This window comes from Heptranchias perlo, chromosome 16 (assembly GCF_035084215.1).
Source record: "Heptranchias perlo isolate sHepPer1 chromosome 16, sHepPer1.hap1, whole genome shotgun sequence".
NCBI classification, from domain to species: Eukaryota; Metazoa; Chordata; class Chondrichthyes; order Hexanchiformes; family Hexanchidae; genus Heptranchias; species Heptranchias perlo.
This window is the reverse complement of record NC_090340.1, coordinates 52,139,305-52,156,390: the sequence shown is the minus strand read 5'-3', so window position 1 is coordinate 52,156,390 and position 17,086 is coordinate 52,139,305. Positions and strand designations below refer to the sequence as shown.

At 43.1% G+C, this 17,086-nt stretch overlaps 1 protein-coding gene across 2 annotated transcripts in view; it reads right to left on the bottom strand.

Moving 5' to 3' along the window:
- The window catches only part of LOC137333785 (rifampicin phosphotransferase-like), a 137,436-nt gene that overhangs the window by 58,317 nt on the left and 62,033 nt on the right, over window positions 1-17,086 (bottom strand). The window contains exons 17-23 of one of the 2 annotated variants that reach the window (XM_067998124.1): window positions 10,953-11,018; window positions 10,105-10,222; window positions 9,824-9,924; window positions 9,487-9,558; window positions 6,395-6,501; window positions 2,742-2,814; window positions 1,921-2,016 (exon numbers count right to left, since the gene is read on the bottom strand). In XM_067998124.1, the coding sequence (XP_067854225.1) occupies window positions 1,921-2,016; window positions 2,742-2,814; window positions 6,395-6,501; window positions 9,487-9,558; window positions 9,824-9,924; window positions 10,105-10,222; window positions 10,953-11,018 (633 nt within the window). The remainder of the gene's footprint in view (window positions 1-1,920; window positions 2,017-2,741; window positions 2,815-6,394; window positions 6,502-9,486; window positions 9,559-9,823; window positions 9,925-10,104; window positions 10,223-10,952; window positions 11,019-17,086) is intronic. The other variant, XM_067998125.1, reaches the window with a different exon arrangement.

Genomic DNA, 17,086 nt, shown 5'->3' with positions numbered 1-17,086 from the left:
AGATCATGGCTGATCTTCTACCTCAATGTCATTTTCCTGCTCTATCCCCATATCCCTTGATGCCTTTAATGTCTAGAAATCTATCGATCTCTGTTTTGAATGTACTCAATGAATGAGCCTCCACAGCCCTCTGGGGTAGAGAATTCCGAAGATTCACCACCCTCTGAGTGAAGAAATTTCTCCTTATCTCAGTCCTAAATGGCCTACCCCTTATTCTGAGACTGTGACCCCTGGTTCTAGACACCCCAGCCAGGGGAAAGATCCTGTACCCTGTTAAGCCCTGTAAGAATTTTGTATGTTTCAATGAGATCACCTCTCATTCTTCTAAACTCTAGAAAATACAGGCCTAGTCTACTCAATCTAGTCACAAGTCACAGTCTGCCAACCTGAAAAAGACCAGTTTATTCCTACTCTCTGTTTTCTGTCTGTTAACCAATTCTCAATCCATGCCAGTATATTACCCCCAATTCCATGTGCTCTAACTTTGTTCACCAACCTCCTGTTTGGGACCTTATCGAAAGCCTTCTGAAAATCCAAATACACCACATCCACTGGTTCTCCCTTATCTATTCTACGAGTTACATCCTCAAAGAACTCCAATAGGTTTGTCAAACATGATTTCCCCTTCATAAGTCCATGTTGACTCTGCCAAATCCTATTATGATTTTCTAAGTGTCCTGTTATCACATCCTTTATAATAGATTCTAGCACTTTCTCTATTACTGATGTTAGGCTAACAGGTCTGTAATTCCCTGTTTTCTCTCTCCCTCCTATCTTAAATAGTGGGGTTACATTTGCTACCCTCCAATCTGCAGGAAACATTCCAGAATCTATAGAATTTTGGAAGATGACAACCAATGCATCTACCATCTCTATAGCCATTTTAAAACCCTGGGATGTAGATCATCAGGTCCTTGGGATTTATTCACTTTCAGTCCCATTAATTTCTCTAGTACTATTTTTTTACTAATACTAATTTCTTTTAGTTCCTTATTCTCACCAGCCCCTTGGTTCTCTAGTATTTCTGGGAGGATTTTATGTCTTCTTCCGTGAAGACAGACACAAAGTATTTGTTTAATTTCTCTGCTATTTCCTTATTCCCCATTATAAATTCTCCCGTCTCTGTCTCTAAGAGATCCACATTTGCCTTCGCCAGTCTTTTCCTTTTTACATACCTATAGAAGCTTTTACAATCCGTTTTTATGTTCCTTGCTAGTTTACTCTCATATTCTATTTTCCCTTTCTTTATCAATTTCTTGGTCCTCCTTTGCTGAATTCTAAAACGCTCCCAATCCTCAGGCTTACTGCTTCTTCTGGCAACTTTATATGCCTCTTCCTTTGATTTAATACTATCTTTAATTTCTTTGTTCCAGATAATCTGTTTTAGTGGTGTTAGTTGATGGACCCCACTTCTCTTCATTGAATAGTGCCATAGGAGCTATTATGTTCACCTGAGAGGGCAGATAGAGCCTCAGTTTAACAACTCATCAGAAAGACACCACCTCTGACAATGATATACTCACTGCACTGAAGTGTCAACCAAGATTATGTGCTTAAGTCTCTAGTGTGGGGCTTGAATCTATGGACCTTCAGACTCAGAGGCGAGTGTGCTACCACTGAGTCAAGGCTGACACCATTTATAAGCTACATTACGAAGCTGTCCCTGAGAGTGCTGGAAATTTTGACAGGGTCAAAAAGGAGCAGAACCATGGTGAATCCAGGGTCTAACCCAAATTTTGGCCCTCTCCGCTGTAAGTTCGCCGTGAAACTGCACTCCCTCCATCAAGCAATTTCAGGGACTTTGAGTCAAAATACATGCATTCATACTCCATAGGATTGTTAACTCTGTCACAGCAAATTTACATATAGTAATAATATACAGCAAAGACTTTTACCTTAAAAAAAATATTTAAAAATTACCATTAGATTCATGAACAAATGAGAACAGCAGATGCCCAGGTACTTGTAGTTATAGGGTAAAAAGCAGGGATTTCCTCCAGCTTTCATGGACAATTCCTAGTTAAATGACATTGATGAAATATGTAAACATTATTCAATTACAAATAAAAAGTATGGCATTTAAATATCTGCATGAGCAAAATAAAAACATTCCCAAATCTCTATTTTGGAGAAGGAAGAAATTATTAGGGCGTAAAGGGCTGGAATTTGTGCTTAATCAGGAAACATCTTGTTTGGTCACCTGTGGCTGAACAGCTGCACATATTAACCTGATATGGTCCTGCAACAAAGGAGAAGATAATTTGGATATTCTTGTTGGAGAAGCCATGAGACATGCTAAGAGGGCTACTGCTGAACCAGGACATCCAGCAGCATTCAACTTCGGAGGAAGTGGTAACGAAGAAAAGAGGTAGTTCTGAACTACTGAGTCCTCTAAGACACAAAGTCATCCAGAGTCATATCCCTGCTGCTTACTAAGGAATTTAAGAACTCTAACGACTGGGATGTGATCAAAACTAATCTCAAAAGTTATGATTGCAAAAAGTTCTAGAGGGGATACTTGAAAATGCCATCAGGGCATTGGTGACTTCAGGGCAATGAATACTGTATGTTATTAAGAGGCCCTCTCACTCCTCATAATGATGCTATGCTTGTAAAAGTGATGGTCAAGTCAGTTCCTGAGTCAGTACTAATATACCTTCTAGAACACTGTGGTGGGAGTGTAATATTGTAACAGTGAAATGAAATCCCTCACCGAATGCAACCATATCACTCTAACTCACCTGTAATGCATATTCAACGGCTCTCACAAAGACGCTTGATGTTAGAGGTGTAACAGCTCCAGGCATCATTTCACTGCAACATCCAATATATAACTCAATATGTGCTTTAAAAGCAACAGTCTATAATAGCTTCACTGGAGTTGCTGAGTTTGACAATGGGAGATATGTCTTCCTGTGTAAGATAGCATAATAACAGGGAACAACTGGAGACAGCTTAAACGGAGGTAACATATCTCACAAGTACGAGCACAGTGGCCGCAGTCCACACACAGAAAGACTTCCAGATATATATAAGTTAGCATATTTGGTTCAAAATGATAATAATCATAATGATATAATCTGCATTTGAACTGCCATACAAGGACAGAATTCCAAGCCACAAAAATGTTTGGGAAAGAATTCCACACACATGAAAGTGCAGTGACAGTGTGGATTGTTGGACTGATGCTGAAAACTGAGATACAGCTGCAGCAGTTTTTCTGTTTGTGACATAAATATTGAGGTCTAATTTAAGTGTTAGGAACTCTGTTGCTCCTATTATAATAAAGCAGGGAAATGACAGCCCGGGTAAAACTGTTTTCATCTGAGAGATTAGACTGTGGCATGGAGTAGACTATCCTCATCATATTCTGTGATCTTTTTAGACTGAACTGAATCCAGGAATGAGACATTAGTTTCCTACAGCTGGAAATGAATTGGGCTCAAACAGAATATCTACTTCAGTTCAAACTATTCAGTGTTTTTCTTTTTAAAAGATATTACTATAATGCCATAGTGGGGAATATTTGGCCAGCTACTATCCTAGGAATAGGTATCCTACTCTGAAAACCCCATCAAAACTCTGTCAAGCTGGTAGCTGGAGAACACTGTGACTACAGCTGACACATTATTTGCAGTAGTGAAAAGTTTTGTCATGCTATTTTTTGGATGTTTAACCATAGTTTTTATTCAAACAATATAATATAAACATTTCAACTTCTAGATGCAGTCAGTAATACAATAGCATTAACACATTAATTATCTTATCATGATGTACAACTATGTAAATAATGACAATATAATATTGTGTAAGACATATTACCACAGCAACAACATTCCTTTAATAATTGTATCCATTTTGTCAAATCTTTTTAGAAATTAAAAACCATTAGAAATTCTACTGTACTGAACTGGTCACACAATGAGGCTGGTTTTCCTCTACTTACTGCCCTTTGTGTCCCTGGTTCTGGAGCATTAGGCAGAGGAAATTGTAGTGGAGACTATTTTTGTCAGATTTCTTGCCCCATTTACTCATAGCACACATTTCCAGAGGCATTCCTGATGTTAGCAGGAAGCTCTCTCCTGAAACAGGTGAGGATATTTAAATTTTATGTAAATGACATGGAAGTGATGTCAAAATACCTTTGCACATAAATTTCCTAGGATTGTGCTGGGTCAACACCCAAGAAGAGAATTGCCTAGAGAAGGCAGGTGTTAGAGGTTGCCAGTGGCCCCTTCAGATCAGAGGATGTGACAAGGGATAACCAGCGACCTCTTCAGATCTCCAGAAAGGCTAGCAGGAAGGACTACAAGGGCCAGAGGCCATGTGACTGCAGTTCTTGACACCAACCAAAGGCCCAGAACCTGACAGGAAGGTGCACTGGGACAGGCCTCTGGGGCTTCCAGCAGTGTACAGCTTCCCTCCCCCAATTTGGGAAGCTCACCCATAGGGCTTCATTTTAGCACCCGCTATCGGGTGCGTTCCTGGCGGGGGGGGGGCTCCAAAAATCGGGGAATCTCGGAGCGGGTCCGGAGCCCGGCTCCAACCCGCCCACTTCCGGGTTCCCCACAGACGTGTAGGCATGTGCGCGCAGCCCCCGCAGGTGGGAATCCCGCAGGCAATTAAAGCCAGCGGGATGCCACTTGACAATATTTATCTAGGTATTTCAGGTCATTAACAGACCTGATTAAGGGATTATGTCAGGAGGGGTGGGATTTTACAAACAACTGGGACTATTTCCCATACTGGGGGAAACACTCCCAGTTGAAATGGATGTGTTGCAGCTGTCAGCCTGTGGCAGCTGCAAAGGTCCATTTGACAGGTGGGGGGGGAGACCCTCACTCATTGCAGGAGGCCACTCTGTCACTTGGGACAAAGTTTGGCCTCCACCACCCTCCTCCTGACAAGAAAATTCACCAACTTGCACACTTACCCCGGGGTCCAGAGACATGTACCTACCTTGCGGACCCCCTCAGATGTACATCTTCCGGGTGGGGGCCGCTGTAGCTGCAGTCATGACCTCCTCGGAGGGCGAACAGCATCACCAGCCTCGCCGTCCACCTCTGACACGTGGAGCTCCACAACACAGTGCTGTGACACATCCACCTGCACAGCAGGAGGGAGGGCAACTGCAGAGGGCAACCGCTGCCTACTGCACACATGTGATGCATGCCCTGTGGCTGCAGCACAGGTAGTGGCAGGTTGAGTGAGGCTGACTGTGAAAGAGATGCACGAGAGGGTGAGTATGAGATAGAGCCATGAGATTGTATGATGATTGGGTTGAGTGGTAGTGGCGGGATGAGTACTGGCGAGGTGAATAAGTGCAGGTAAGATGAGGATGAGCTTTGAGTGGGTATGAGGGGTGATGTGACAGAGTAGTGTTGGCAGTGCAGAAGGAGATGTGGGGTGGGGGCAGTGATGTGGCAGACGGAGTGTAGGGGAATGAGTAAGTGTACTCACTTTGGCTGACCTACTTAGGTCATTGGAGCGCCTCCTGCACTGTATGCAGGTGGGCGATATGTTGGTGGTGCAGATGACCTCCTCTGCCACCTCGAGCCAGGCCTTACTGGTGGCAGAGGCAGGCCGCTTCCTCCTGCCCGCCGGGGGGAAGATCTCTGTCCTCCCCCTCCTCCTCACCCCATCTAATGATACCTGGAGTGAGGCATCATTAAACTGGGAGCAGCCTTCCCCCTGGGCTGCTCCATGCTGTAATTTTTTCTATTTGTTGCAGCATCTGTCAGTGGAGGACTGCCCCTTTAAATAGAGCTCCTCCAGCTGACAGACCTTACTGCGCATGCGCAGCCCGCCCGACGCGCAGATCAGCAGTGGGGAACCCGGAAGACCAGGTAAGTGGCTCCAAATAGGCTGCGATCGCGCGGGGGGCAGACTGATTTCACCGGGCGCGTTACCCACGCACCCAATAGCCCCCCCTGCCGCGAACCCGCAGCCCTGGTAACATCGAGCCCATTCAGTCAGTATTCCCACCCAGGTCAAGACCAGCACATGCAAATGACCTGAACCCATAAATTCAGCTGGGTTCAAGTACATTTAAATCAGGTGGATTTCAAAGGCACACAGTCTTATGCTGGGTGGGGTTGGGAGAGGTGACAGTCAGGAAAATTATCCCCAGTGTCTCTGTGCACCAGTGCCATTCCTTGAGCATATTTAAGCATAAAATCCCTGTAACATGGTTTGCATGACAATTAAAAAGAGAAGGCTCAATAGTTTGAATGTTAAATATTTAGATCTAATTGTGCACGTTATGATATCCCTTCTGCAAATGCTGGAATGATAATATTTCAGCCAAAACTTGTTAATTAAAGCAATTTATAATTGGTCTATTTTAACACATTGGCAACTTTACCAGGAAGCAGACAAGAAATAAATAACACACCCAATGTTTGAGGTTGTCATCCATTCGTAATCTGTGGACAAGGCGGAGTCAAACTCGTGCATCAGCTCAAACTCAGACACAGTGTTAAATGTCGTTATTGGCCTGGCCTGAAAAATTAAAGATCATAATTACGAATATACTGCTTAAAGGAATTGGCTATTTGAATTGTGCTAAAATGATTTTTTTCCTGATTATATCATCCTGTATCTAATGTAACTCTACTCCGAGACTATAATGTACCTACTAAGAATGAGTTGAACATTATACATTGCCTTCCAAAATCCAATATCCCTGCAGTTTAAATCGTGTGGTAAGCAGTTCTTCTGTTTAATCGTGGGAGCTTCCCATCATAAACTGAATAAAATTGCTCTGCAAGTTAGTTTATAAAGAATAATAAAGAATGAACTGTGTTTTTTTTTTGGATAAAATATCTTGAGTTTCAGAGATATTGATAAATTGCTCAAGTTTCACTCTTGCAGTATATACGGGTAGTTTGGAGGTTATGTTACTGAACTAGTAATCCAGAGAATGTGAGTTCAAATCTCACCATGGCAGTTTGAGAATTTGAATCTGGAAATAAAAGGCTGCTACCTGTAAAAGTGACAATGAAGCTACTGGATTGTTGTAAAAACCCAACTGGTTCACTAATGTCCTTTAGGGCAGGAAGCCTGCCACCCTACCCAGTCTGACCTATATGTGACTCCAGTCCCACACCAACATGGTTGACAGTGTCCTCTGAAGTGACCTAGCAAACCATTCAATTGTATCAAACTCAGGGCAACTGGGGATGGGCAATAAATGCCAGCCTTGCTAGTGACACCCACAGCCTGAGAATGAATAAAAAGAAACATGAGCTCTCTGATCCCCTTAATGTGTTACTGCTCTGTAACATGCTCCAACTTTTCCATGATCAATTCTGTGTTTAGAGTAACTAAGTAAACATGTTTCATTTCATGTTTTATTCATAACTTGCAGAACAAAACTACTTTATCTTGCAGTGCCAGTGTTTGGCTACCATAGTGGAATCTTGATTTATGAGGTTTTATATATACACAAATGTTAAAAAAAAATTCTGGCTGTTGCTACTCTCAATTGGAAACTTTTGCATCTAACCCTTTATTCCAGTACTCTGCTCATATTAACTCACATATTGTGTAAAAAAAAAAGTTAGAAATTTTTGTACTAGAAATCCCAGTATATAAACAAATGGTGATTTGCTGAATGACAAAACAACATTGCTTGACCAAAAAAGGTAGCGTTTGTCAGAACTAAAATGTATGACATCATGATTATGCTCTCTGCAGGCAATATGGACTGACTCATTGAAAACAGTTACAACCCACAGCTGCTATTCTGGCCTTCAGATAGGTAAACCATTGTTCTAAATCTAAAGCGTTCTTGTCATCCGTATTTTAATATGTAGATAGGGTAGAAAGTGACATCTCACCCAACAAAGTAACGTAAAAGAAAATATCCCTGATTGCTTTGCAACCACATCCGGCTAGAACCCACCTTGCTGAGGAAACAATTGTAGCCATGTCAACAATGGCTTCTTTCCCCCCAAAAAACGTCCGATAATAAGTGTTCATTCACCTCCCACCCCATTACTGTGATTAACCTTAGAACCATAGACGTTTATGGTAGAGAAAGAGGCAATTCGGCTCACTGTGTCTGTGTCATTCTTTTGTTAAAGCAATCACAAACTATTCCCCTGTCCTACCCTCTTCCTATAGCCCAGTAAGCTCTTCAAATGTTTATTTCCTCGTCCCTGAAAAGATGCAATAGTTGTCGGTCAATTACTCCCTGGGGCAAAGCATTTCCTGCTCTAACAGCTGTGCATAAAGAAGTTTCTCCTAACCTCTCTCCTCAATTTCTTGGTGACATTTAGAGTTCTTGCCAATTTTCTAATCAATCATTTCCCCCCCCCCCTCTTCTGAAGACATTGACTCGTGCTTGGATACAGTTCCATGCACTTCTGGTATCTTGCCCAATCATCCAGCTGGAATAACTGGATAGTGATCATGAGTGGTAATCCAGGCTGATTACCCACTATAACCCATGGGCACTGAGGCCAATTGTACCACCACTCGTGCCATTATGGTTGTGATCAGTTACATCAGCACCATCCAGGAATCGAACCAGGGTCCTTCTTGGTCTGTATGCAACATTTTGTGTAATTCCTGTGCAAGTACTGGCTTGCCCTGCAATTTTTGAAATGGGGAAAATTGGAAGCAGGTGGAATTTCCGCACCCAATCAATTTATTCCGTCCAGAGCTACCAGTATTGAACCCTTAATGCAAAACAGCTTGGCAAAGATCAGATAAAGCAATTGCAAAATTTGGTATTAATCTACTGCCAAATGAAATATTTAGGCTTAAGATTGGCTGGTCTACATCTTCTCCTTCCACAATTAGCTTTTGGTGTCAAACTTATTTAAAAATGTATTCTCCTAGTCTGTTCTATTTCTAATGTAAGGAATCTTACAACACCAGGTTATAGTCCAACAGTTTTATTTGAAAATAAAACTGTTGGACTATAACCTGGTGTTGTAAGATTCCTTACATTTGTCCACCCCAGTCCATCACCGGCATCTCCACATCATGTTCTATTTCTAGATCAACACTGAACTACTGAGAAGCAGCTCAGTGATGGGGAGTCTGGTGTAACACCCAGTAAAGCAATGAATTCCTATATCTGTGTCTCCTACTGAATAATAATGAGCCTAGTGATCAAAGCTATGTTAACAATTTTTCTTAGTGAATACCATCAAAGATAACAAACATTTAATGATCATTTCCATGAGGTGATTGCAGAGTTCACTGTCACTCAACAGAGATTTAATTTCAAGGTAGAGTTACATTGTTTCAATTACCTGGCAGAAAAACAAGCTGTTCATTGTCAATCAGCAAAACACACAGGGAAAACTATCGGAAAGTCATGGGCCCACAAATTAGGGGCACATCCAAATTCCTGATCTCCGCTCTTGGTGCATGAAGCTCTGCACCGACAGCATGAAAGATTTAACCCTTTCAGTTTGAACAATAAGAGATGGAGCACTTTCTGCAGTTTTAGTTTAGAATAAACAGTCTCACCTGCAGTAAATAAATCTTTGTGCCGTGTACTGCCCACTCAATATCTCTTGCCTTTCCGTAAGCTTTTTCTACCTGGTGTACAGAAACATACAAAATATTAATGAATTCATGCATTTCTCACCAGATCGATCACTGTTATTGATATGAAGTCAAGTGCTGATGATAAAATCTTGTCATCTGCTTACTTTCATGTTTACTATTGTTAAATTCCTACCCATGCAAACACAATATAAAAATATATACAGGACGTGTTTTTACTGTTGGTGCATATGGAGAAATCAAATTCACTCAAGCTAACCAGTTATTTATGAAATAAAATAAATAAAATAACCCAAACCTGAAAGGCCACTTGTCCTAATCTCAGAATTATGTCCTCAGAGATGCAGCATTTTGCAGCTTCTGAAATTAAAGTAACTTCAAACACGACTCCACCTTCGTCTGCAATTAAAAAGAAAGATTCTGGCAAATTTTCTGAACAAAAGCTCACTGGCGCTGATTTTACCTTTCCACAGCTGAAATAAAATGACTGAGACGTAATTAGAGCTTTCCCCATTCAAACTGGGTTCAGACTCACAGCTTCTGAAAGTCAATAGGTGACGGCCTGTCTCCACTACCCACCTGCTTGTAGCAGCTTCTGGTGTTTTGCTCCAATTTCCTTCTTGATGATCTGAAATTGCTCTTTCAGACCGCACGAGAGGGTGATAGTGTCAGGCTCTGCATGGCCACTCAACACAGACTGGAATAAAATAAGGAAAATACTGTAAAAATCTATCTGTAAAAGTCCTTCCTGCAATCTAAATAGGCTGGCTGTTCAAGAGACATGACATAGTGTGGTATTTAATAGAGGTGATTGCTTTAAGACAGCTGTGGCTCCTTTTCTTCCCCTTCATAATCTCATGGGGCATGATTTTACCCTGGAAAAATTAGTGGGTTGGGGGCAGGGGGAAGTGACAATTGCAAACATCTAAAACCCGCCCCCAACCCGCCCCATTTCCGGTTTTCAGAGAGGCGGGACGAGGGGCGGGCGACCAACCCACTCTCAGGAGACGGGTCGGGCATTAAAAGCTTTTAAGGAGGCTATGGACCTCCATTTTCAAAGCTTTTTTGATTTTAGCCCCTGAGGGTCGGGATTCCCGGGCCTTCTCCTTCACCCCACGTGAGAGGAGGTGAGAAGGCCTGAAACTGCAGGTAAGTGCATTTATAGTACAGCTTGTGGGCCTGGAGGAGCAGGAGTGCTTCCCTCAGGCCCAACAAGCCTACCTGCAGTGACCCTACGAATGCAATCTCCGACCCCTCCCTACAATTTCCATCCCCCCACGATCTCTGACCTCCCCAAGATCCCTCACCTCACGATGAACCCCGACCCTGACCTCCCCCCAATGACTGATCCCCCCCCCCACGATGACTGACAGCCTCCCCCGTGACCCCGACACCCTGCGCCCCCCCCTCCCCAATTTAATACTTACCTGATCACGTCCTGTTCCTGGCTCTTCTCCCGTCTGACTCAGAGCCAGCCTGTCAATCAGGCCGGCCTGTTAAGTGGGAAACCGGCAACAAAGACAAAAAAAACATCCTTACGTCAAAATCGTAAGGACATCTGGGAAACCCGTACTCTTCCGGGTTTCCCGTCAGAAATTCCAAACCCCCGCTACCGGGCTAAAATCATGCCCACAATGTGTTCTGGACTCTAGCTGAGAAGATGGGCAGACAAACGTTATGTAGGTATGAGGGGCGAGTTGGCTAAGGTTGATTGGGAAATTAGTTTAAAAGATATGACAGTAGATAAGCAATGGTGAACATTTAAAGAAATATTTTGTAATTCTCAACAAATATGTTGCCAAGAAGAGTAGTTAGCCTGAAAATTGGGAGAGTTTTAGAAACCAGCAAAGGATGGCCAAAAAATTGATAAAGAGGGAGAAAATTTGAATATGAGTAAACTAGAAAGAAATATAAAAAGATTGTAAAAGCTTCTACATGTATGTAAAAAGGAAAAGATTAGTGAAAGTAAACATGGGTCCCTTAGAGGCTGAGACAGGAGAAATTATAATGGGGAATAAGGAAATGGCAGAGATGTTTCACAAATATTTTGTATCTGACTTCACAGTAGAGAACACAAAAAACATACCAGAAATAATGGGGAACCAAGGGCAAATGAGAGTGAGGAACTTAGTTATTAATATTAGTAAAGAAAAAGCACTGGAGAAATTAATATGACTAAAAGCCGACAAATCCCCTGGACCTGATGGCCTACATCCTAGGGTTCTAAAAGGGGTGGCCACACAGATAGTGGATGCATTGGTTGTGATCTTCCAAAAATCCCTAGATTCTAAAACTGTCTCATTGGATTGGAAGGTAGCAAATGTAACCCCGCTATTCAAGAAAGGAGGAAGACAGAAAACATGGAACTACAGGCCAGTAAGCCTGACATCAGTCATCGGGAAAATGCTGGAATCCATTATAAGGACATGGTAACAGGACACTTAGATAATCATAATATGATTAGGCAGAGTCAACTTAGTTTTATGAAAAGGAAATTGTGTTTGACAAATTTATTAAAGTTTTTTGAGGATGTAATTAGCAGGGTAGATAAAGGGGAACCAGTGGATGTAGTATATTTGGATTTCAAAAGGCATTCGATAAGGTGCCACATAAGATTGTTACATAAGATAATGGGGTAGCGGGTAATATATTAGCGTGGATAGAGGATTGGTTAACAGACAGAAAATAGAGAATAGGAATAAATGGGTCATTTTCAGGTTGGCAGGCTGTAACTAGTGGGGTGCTGCAAGGATCAGTGCTTGGGCCTCAGCTATTTACAATCTGTGGGCTATAAATTGGGCCACGTAGCACCTGTTTGTAGGCACGATACGGCCTCCTAAGGACCCAAAATGGCGTCTGGAATGCACGCGCCCGCTTCTAATGTGACGTGTGCTGGACGCCATCTTGGCAAAGGCATCCGCACAAATAACGAACAGCGGCAGTATGTAATGTAAGGAGAATATGCATTAAATCAGAGTGTAACGCTGATTTAAAGGGATAGATACGATTTTGGAACTCAATACTCCAGCCAACGCACTGTCTTAACCATGCACAGCTGAACAGGTCGTAGATGGCCTGGAGGACCCCCCACCAGCGCTATTTATGGGGGCCATGCAGGATTTACAGGTTAGTTGCTGGATTATTGCTTCTGGCTGCTGATGCATTTGTAACTGTTTTTGGAGGTCTCCTATACTTGAATACCAGGACTAGGGGACATAGCCTAAAATTCAGAGCCAGGACTTGCAGGAGTGAAGTTAGGAAATGCTTCTACAGGCAAAGGGTGGGAGAAGTTTGGAACGCTCTTCTGCAAATGGTAGTTGATGCTAGCTCAATTGTTAATCTTAAATCTGAAATTGATAATTTTTGGTTAACCAAAGGTATTAAGGGTTATGACACTAAGATGGGTATATGGAATTAAGTCACAGATCAGCCATGATCTCATTGAATGGCAGAACAGACTCGATGGGCTGAATGGCCTATTCCTGTTCCTATCTTCTTATGTTCCTATAATGAAGTTTCAATACTCTACAGAGAGTGGGCTGGCTAGCTGACAGGCAACAGCAAGGGCACTGGCAGAGTGGCAGGAATGGGACAGGAAAGCTGTCATCCTGAGAAAGGACAGCAGGTTTATGTTCCATGGAGCCACTGCCACTTGCTGCCTCCTGTCATGTGCCACCTTCTCCTGCAAGAAAGTGGGACATGTATCTGTGAGTGTCCTGCAAGATGTTTGGGTGATGTGCCTGTCATGGTTGAATAGTTGCCAGTGTGTGTGACCTGTGAGTTGTGGGTGTGTGGCTTGCAATACTGGTAATGTGTGAGGGTGATAGGAAGCATCTGATTGGAAGAGGTGAGTACTGATTGAAAGAGTTTGTTGGTATGTGGGTGATGGGGGGTGTAGTGCATGGAGCAATGGATGAGGCTAGTGGTGCAGTTGGTAGGAGGTACCACTTGACAGTTGACCTCACTCGCCTTGACCACTCATACCAAAGCATTGAACTTCTTCCTGTACTGCATCAATGTTCGTGGTGCTATGCGCCTGGCATTGACTTCATCCCCTACTGCCTCCCACTGCCTCGGGAGCCTATGTCTGGAGGGCCTCTTGCCCGCCTGTGGAGATAGGATGCCCCTCCTTCTGTCCACCTCTTGCACCAAGGCCTCTAGTGCATCATCAGAAAACCCTGGTGCACGTGCTCTCGCAGGCCTGGTACAGTCTCAGATCGGCAGATTGGTGAGGTCTGGTGTGTAGATTGGAGGATGTGGGATTTAGTAGTGCGCAACCTTTATTCAATGTTTTAACATAACTCATCAGTTTGTAAACATAGGGACGGGACCTGCATCTGTGTTTTACATGGGCGATGTCTGATCTCCATTCAGACTCCATGCGGACCCGAATCTTATATTTTGCATGTAAGAGGTGCAGGCTGCCATTAAGCCACTCACGATATCGGGCCACCCCTGCTGGTGAACAGCCGCTCAACAGTGGCTGCTAGCCGGAATCAGGTAAATGACCAGGCGGCATGAATCTCATGTGCTGCCTGCATCTCAACGACTGGGCGTGATCCCTGCGCCCCGATTCGGGGGTTATGGAATTTAACCTCCTATATTAATGACCTAGGTGAAGGGACCAGGGGGTAATATATCCAAGTTTGCTGATGACGTAAAGCTAGGTGGGAAAGTAAGCTGTGAGGAGAACACAGAGTCTGCAAAGGGATATAGACAGATTAAGTGAGTGGGCATGAAGGTGGCAGATGGAGTATAATATGGGGAAATGTGAGGTTATTCACTTTGGGAGGAAGAATAGAAAAACAGAATATTTTTTAAATGGTGAGAAACTTAAATGTTGGTGTCCAGAGAGATTTGGGTGTCCTTCTACACGAATCACAGAAAGTTAACATGCAGGTGCAGCAAGCAATTAGGAAGGGAAATGTATGTTGGCCTTTATTGCATAGGGATTGGAGTACAAGAGTACTCCATTCTTGCTGCAATTGTACAGGGCTTCGGGGTGAGACCTCACCTGGAGTATTGTGTACAGTTTTGGTCTCCATACTTAAGGAAGGATATACTTGCCTTAGAGGCAGTGCAACAAATGTTCACTAGATTGATTCCTGGGAGGAGAGGGTTGTCCTATGAGGATAGATTGAGTAGAATTGGCCTATATTCTCTAGCGTTTAGAAGAATGAGAAGTCATCTCATTGAAGTATATAAGATTCTTAGAGGACTTGACAGGGTAGATACTGAGAGGATATTTTCCCTGGCTGGGGAATCTAGAACTAGGGGGCATAGTCCCCGGATAAGGGGTCAGCCATTTAGGACTGAGATGAGGAGAAATTTCTTCACTCAGAGGGTTGCGAATCTTTGAAATTCTCTATCCCAGAGGGCTGTGGAAGCTCAGTCATTGAGCATATTCAAGGCTGAGATCGTTAGATTTTTGGATATGAGGGATATGAGGATCGGGCGTGAAAGTGGAGTTGAGGTTGAAGATCAGCCATGATCTTATTGAGTGGTGGAGCAGGCTCGAGGGGCTGTATGGCCTACTCCTGCTCCTATTTCCTATGTTCTTATGAGCTCTATCACACCCAGTTACCTCAATTATTTTCCACAGTTCAATGCAATAAATGTTTAACCACCCATCACTGAACTGAATAGATAGGTAGGTACATAGGTTACTTCCCTCTCCAAATACAAGTCAATAAATCAACATCATTAATTTGTTAAATAATTTCCAATCACTAATGGGGATTCAATAAGGAAATTTGATTTTGCTAATAGGTTCCTGAAAAGACATTAATTAAACTACCACTACCAGGACCAGTTAACACATTAGTGTCCTAGTAAATTAGTTTCTTAACGGTAAGTAGTTATTTCCATTCACTTCACCAAAGTAATCCGTCACTCATTCACTATCTTATGGCCTCAATCCCCTTTTTGCCCATCTCATAAGAACACGGGGGCAATTTTAACCTAACCCACCAGTCGGGAAGCAGATGACACTGAGTGCAACACTGGGTTTACACCCCACCCGATTTTACTCTCCCTTGAACTCAGTGGAGAGTAATATCGGGTGGGGTGTAAATCCAGCGTTCCACCCAATCCCTTCGGTTTCCCACCAGGCAGTTTAGGTTAAAATAACCTCTATTGGAACAGGATTAGGCCATTCAGCTCCTCAAGGTTGTTCCACCATTCTATAACTTCATGGCTGATCAATACCTCAACTCCATTTGCCCACCTTGATATCCTTACTTAACATAAATCTATCAATCGCAGTCTTGGAAAATTTCCATTGACCCAACATCTGCAGAAATTCCAGATTCCCACTAACCTTTGTGTGAGAAAGTGCTTCCTGATCTCCCTTATTTCTGTATTCTAGTTTACTTTTATAATTAACTCCAAATCACTGCTTCCATCTTCCAAGACAGCTCTGCTCAATTCTTCACCTTGTCCTCTTTTTCCCTCTCTGATGAACTACTGTTTCATTTGTCAGGCCCACTATTTTGAATTCCTTTACACTTCTGCCTTGAGTCACGAGTTATTGCTTCATTCCCCCATGATTAGGATTCATCACCGTTCCACTGATCATTTAGCCCCATCAATCTTCACCCTATCTTCCTCCTCTCCTCAGAGGTCCATTCTAACTTTGCTCCTTTTCCAGATGTTATCCCATTCATCCTATTGTGCTCTTTCTCTTATTTTCAATCATTTGGATTTCTGAATTAGCAATGTTCTTTTGAGTGTGTGCTTTGTGTTCAATTTCAGCTACTCTCTCCTAATGTGCACAGTTCTGTTTATTGCCTTTTCTCTTCGGTTTTGCCTGCTATCCATTCCCTCTACTCTCCCTTCCTCCCATTGGTTTCCTGCTCCTCTGCAGTATAGCTATCATAGAATCATAGAATAGAACCATAGAATTATAGAAGTTTACAACATAGAAACAGGCCCTTCGGCCCAACATGTCCATGTCGCCCAGTTTATACCACAAAGCTAGTCCCAATTGCCTGCACTTGGCCCATATCCCTCTATACCCATCTTACCCATGTAACTGTCCAAACTGTCCAATCATGATGCTGTATTATACCAATTCATCCTTTTAATAATCCCTTGCCTAGTAAATACTTATCACCAAAACTTTCCATTCCTCACATATTAAAACATGCCAGCCTTGAGGGTGGTGAGGTTCAGGTACCAGGTACTTAAGTACCCACCTGAATAGCTCCCTCATGGCTATCAGAGCCAGGCAAGTTACTAATCGACTTTGTTTAGTCCTTCTCCACAGCCGCCTTTCTCATTGCTGCCAGCACATTGCAGAGCTCTTGGCCCCGATTTTAGAATGGAGATGGGATGGCAGCGGGGGGTGAATGGGCGCGTGGGTAACCTGACCAATAAAATATGTCCATTTCCCACATGATCGCAAGTGAATTGGTGCCACTTAACATGGCTTCCGGGTTTGCCGTCGGAAAGTTGCGCAGCGGACAGACTGTGCACCCGCATCACAGGCTGTCAGCTGGAGGAGCTCTATTTAAAAGGCCATTGCTCCAAAGGCTTTTGCTGGAGCAAAGACCCAGAAATC